Source organism: Plasmodium cynomolgi, chromosome 8 (assembly GCF_000321355.1).
Source record: "Plasmodium cynomolgi strain B DNA, chromosome 8, whole genome shotgun sequence".
Taxonomy (NCBI): Eukaryota; Apicomplexa; class Aconoidasida; order Haemosporida; family Plasmodiidae; genus Plasmodium; species Plasmodium cynomolgi.
Window position 1 is genome coordinate 1,396,093 of NC_020401.1, and position 3,818 is coordinate 1,399,910.

Consider the following 3,818-nt stretch of genomic DNA (forward strand, 5'->3'; position numbering starts at 1 on the left):
TTTTTTTTTTCTCTACTTTACCGAGGGGGTGGTGAATGTATCAGCGCACTTTGCAACTTTCGAACGTAAAGCAAAAGGAGCATACCGTCGCTGCAAAGAAAAAGAAGCATCATACGTACCTCTTTGTGCCTCTATGTGCCTTGTTATGTTTAGGGTTACGCAAAATATGATTAAATCGCCTGAACAAGTCAGGTAAAAAAAAAAAAATTTGGCTAGTTTTTCGAGGAAAGCGCATCTCTGTGAGGAACCCGTCGCGAGTTTTGCCGCGCGTTTTTTTGCAGAAAGGGCTTCCCCTAACTTGATTGCATAAGTATGCCACGAAAAGAAGTGCGCACATAATTTTGCTTCACCCAGAGGGCACCGAACATGCCCTGCAATCTGTGCAATTCCCGCTTCCCCAAGTGACAAACGGCAAAGTAACCCAAATTGAATTGTTCCCACAGCGCGTAGGGGGAAAATCGTTCAGGCATGCAAAACGGTTAAAAAAAAAAAAAAAAAGTACCACCCGGTTGGGTTTGTACAAACATGCTTATTACCATTCAGGTAAAAATTAAATTACGCCACAAGTTCAGGAAAGAGAAAGGAGTGGTGGTCGATCCATCCACGTTTTTTCGCAGTGCGTACATTTTGCGTGTGTGCGTCCCCCCTTATGTTGCACCGTCCGAGAATATATATATATATATGGGTACGTAGCGGTGACTGGAAAAAGGGGATCCCTTGCAAAGGTAGACGTCTGCAAAAGTAGACGCTTGTATATGTAGCCACCACGCAGTCACAACAAGTGGGCCGCTTCCACCAAACCAGTTGGTGCGAACTGACCAATTTATGCTCACCAATCAGCTTGCGCTTGACAGAAGCGCCCTGCTCTCATCGTCGGGCAGCTGGACGGGCTTCACATCGGAGAACTGCTTGGCGCTGTGGTGCACGCCCAGCACGGACCTGCCCGACTGATCTGAGTTCTGCTTAAACGACGCATCCCATTCGACCGCCTTGCTTGACGAGCAAGCAATGGAGGACCCCTCCGGGACAGACTCCTGCGCACATTGTTCCGGAAAGCACTCAGAAAAAATGCATCGGTACAAGTAAGCCTCCTTCGTCTTGGGAGTGTTATATGGAAATAAAAACGGCGCGCGTGAAAATTGTATGTCCGAAATTTTACTCTCCGCGTACTCCTTCAAACCATCAATCCAGTTGTAACCAACCCCATCGGAAAATTGCTCCTTTTGTCTGTAAAGGATATGGTCAGGCAGATAGCCAGCGAAAGCTCTCCTTAGTATATCCTTTTCTATATGCCCCTTTGAACACATTTTTTCTTTGGGATCAATATTCATGACTACATCTAAAAGATCGAGATCGAGAAAGGGAACCCTCGCTTCGATCCCAAATGCCATCGTAGATTTATTTGCCCTCAAACAGTCGTACATGTGCAAATCATGCACCTTCCTTTGTAACTCTCGATGAAACTCTTCACGGTTAGGAGCCATATGGAAATAAAGGTACCCCCCAAATATTTCATCTGATCCTTCTCCACTTAGAACCATTTTCACACAACTACTTTTTATCAACCTTGAAAGAATGTACATGGGGGTAGATGCACGGATCGTTGTGATGTCGTAAGTCTCTATATGATAGATCACATCGTGCAGAGAGTCGATTCCCTCCTCCACGGTGAAATGGAACTCTGTGTGGTGGCTCCCCAAAAAATTTGCAACCTCCTTTGCGGCCTTCAGATCGGGAGAGTTACGCAGCCCGATGGAGAAGCTCTTCAATCGGCAGGAATCCTCGGGAGGGTTGTTCCCATGGCTCTCTTCGTTGCTAAGGGGAGATGCGCCTGCCCCGTGGATCTTCTTCAAATGCCTGGAAATTATCGCAGCCACGATGGAAGAGTCCAACCCCCCAGAGAGTAGCACTCCGAAGGGAACGTCCCCCATCAGTCTCTTTACCACGGCCTTCTCCAAATGCACTCGAATTTGTTCCAAGTCTGCTTTATTATTTGGAATGGCAGCACTTAGGTCCCACCAATTGGGATTAAAGTAACGAACGAACTCTCCTTTATTTCTGCAGTTGATGTAGTAATGCCCAGGAGGGAAATTCACGTACCTAACGCAACTATCCTTTAGTGCTTTAAACTCAGAGGCGAACCAAATGGACCCATCAGATGCGTATCCTATATAGAGAGGACAAACCCCTATAGGATCTCTAAACGCAAAAAAGGTGCTCTTTTTGTGGTCACTTATAACTCCAGAAAATATCCCGTTCAACATGGAAGGCATTTTATTAGTGTACTTCTTGTACAGGTTCGGAATGACTGCACAGTCCGATTGGCTAGTTAAATTTTTTATGACATCTTCAGGAAGGAGCTTTCGAAGCTCCATGTGGTTGTAGATCTCTCCGTTGATCGTCAGACACACTTCCTTGGCGTCGTCGTAGAGGGGCTGGTGACCCGAGAGGACGTCGACGATGGCCAGGCGCTCGTGCGCCAGCACGTTGGTCGTTCCGTCCTCATTATCTTCGACTACGATTCCGTTCCAGTCGGGGCCCCGGTGCCTCAGCCTGTGCATAGAAGTGGTGGTGCGGAGCGGTGGAAGCGGAGCGGGATGGTGTCCTCTCAATGGTGTCCTCTCAATGGTGCCCCCTCAACGGTGTCCCCTCAATGGCACAACGCAAGGCTACCCCTGCGCTGGGGGGGGAAACCCTTTTAGGCGATCTCAAAGATGAAGGGGGCCTCAGAAAAAAATAGTATCAAACGGAATGGTGCGCGAGGGAAGCACTTTCCCATGGACCTTTATCAAATTACTCGCATGGAATTACAAGTGGTTGGTAGATGCAAAAGTATTTGCTCGTTTAGGCAGACGAATGGAACCGTGTCGTGTCCAACGGTTGGACTGTCTAACTGACAACATAGCTCACGGGTGGATTGAGGGGGGAAAGGAGGAGCCTACTCTTCTTTCCACAGGATGCACACGTTCATTTGCGCATATGGACATGCACATGCACATATATACCTATGTCCCCTCTCCCCTTTTTTTGGGGGGTGCCCACTCTGTTCAATTCAGAACCCGCGCACGAAGAACGGGTTCGCGAAAAGGCGCACACAGCTAACTCCCCCCCCGAAAAGGCGCACACAGCTAACTCCCCCCCGCGAAAAGGCGCACACGGCTAACTACCCCGCTAATGCGCCACAATCGTTGTTGGCCCATTTTTACAGTGCACGAACACAAAGTGAACAAGTTCACTCGCACAACCGTGGAGCGGCCAGCACTCGTCGCTCGCTCAGTACTTCTTTGAGAGCTCCAGGGCCTTCCTACGCAGTCGGTGCCTTTCAATGGACGAGTGGAAAATGGCTAGGATGCCGCACATGGTTGGAGTCAATCCGCTTTATTAACAACGTTTGGGGAAAGTGATCCTTTTTTCACGAATCCGTAAGTTTGTAAAAGTGTAGTTGCGGGTTCGTGACAAGTTAGTTGTCCTTATTAAAAGGGAGTTCTTTTTTTTTGTTTTTTTTCTTTTTAAGGGGGTTAAAATAAGCTTTGTTTTTTTTGCCAAGGGGGGCAGACTTTTTTTCGATTTTTTTTTTTTGCTATATGGGTAGCTTTTTTCGTTTTTTTTTTTTTTTGCTAAGTGGGTAGCCTTTTCGATTTTTTTTTTTTCCCATTTTGGCTTGTCAGCAGTTTCTGCGGGTATGTCCCTCCAAGTGATGCGTAATGAACACATGAAAACGTGGGAGAAGCAGGGCCTGTTGGGGAGGACGTTAGATGGACGTATGTCCGGGCATGTGCATAGCATCTAGGGGATTGACTAGCATACCTCTGGATTAT

General features: G+C 47.6%; 1 protein-coding gene across 1 annotated transcript; it reads right to left on the reverse strand.

Moving 5' to 3' along the window:
- Positions 1-836: 836 nt before the first annotated feature.
- Positions 837-2,553, reverse strand: PCYB_084000 (asparagine synthetase [glutamine-hydrolyzing]; the record flags this gene model as incomplete). The annotated part of the gene is made up of 1 exon (XM_004222138.1): positions 837-2,553. A coding segment is annotated over one exon (1,716 nt), but the record flags the coding sequence as incomplete, so codon positions are not given.
- Between the last annotated feature and the right edge of the window lie 1,265 nt (positions 2,554-3,818).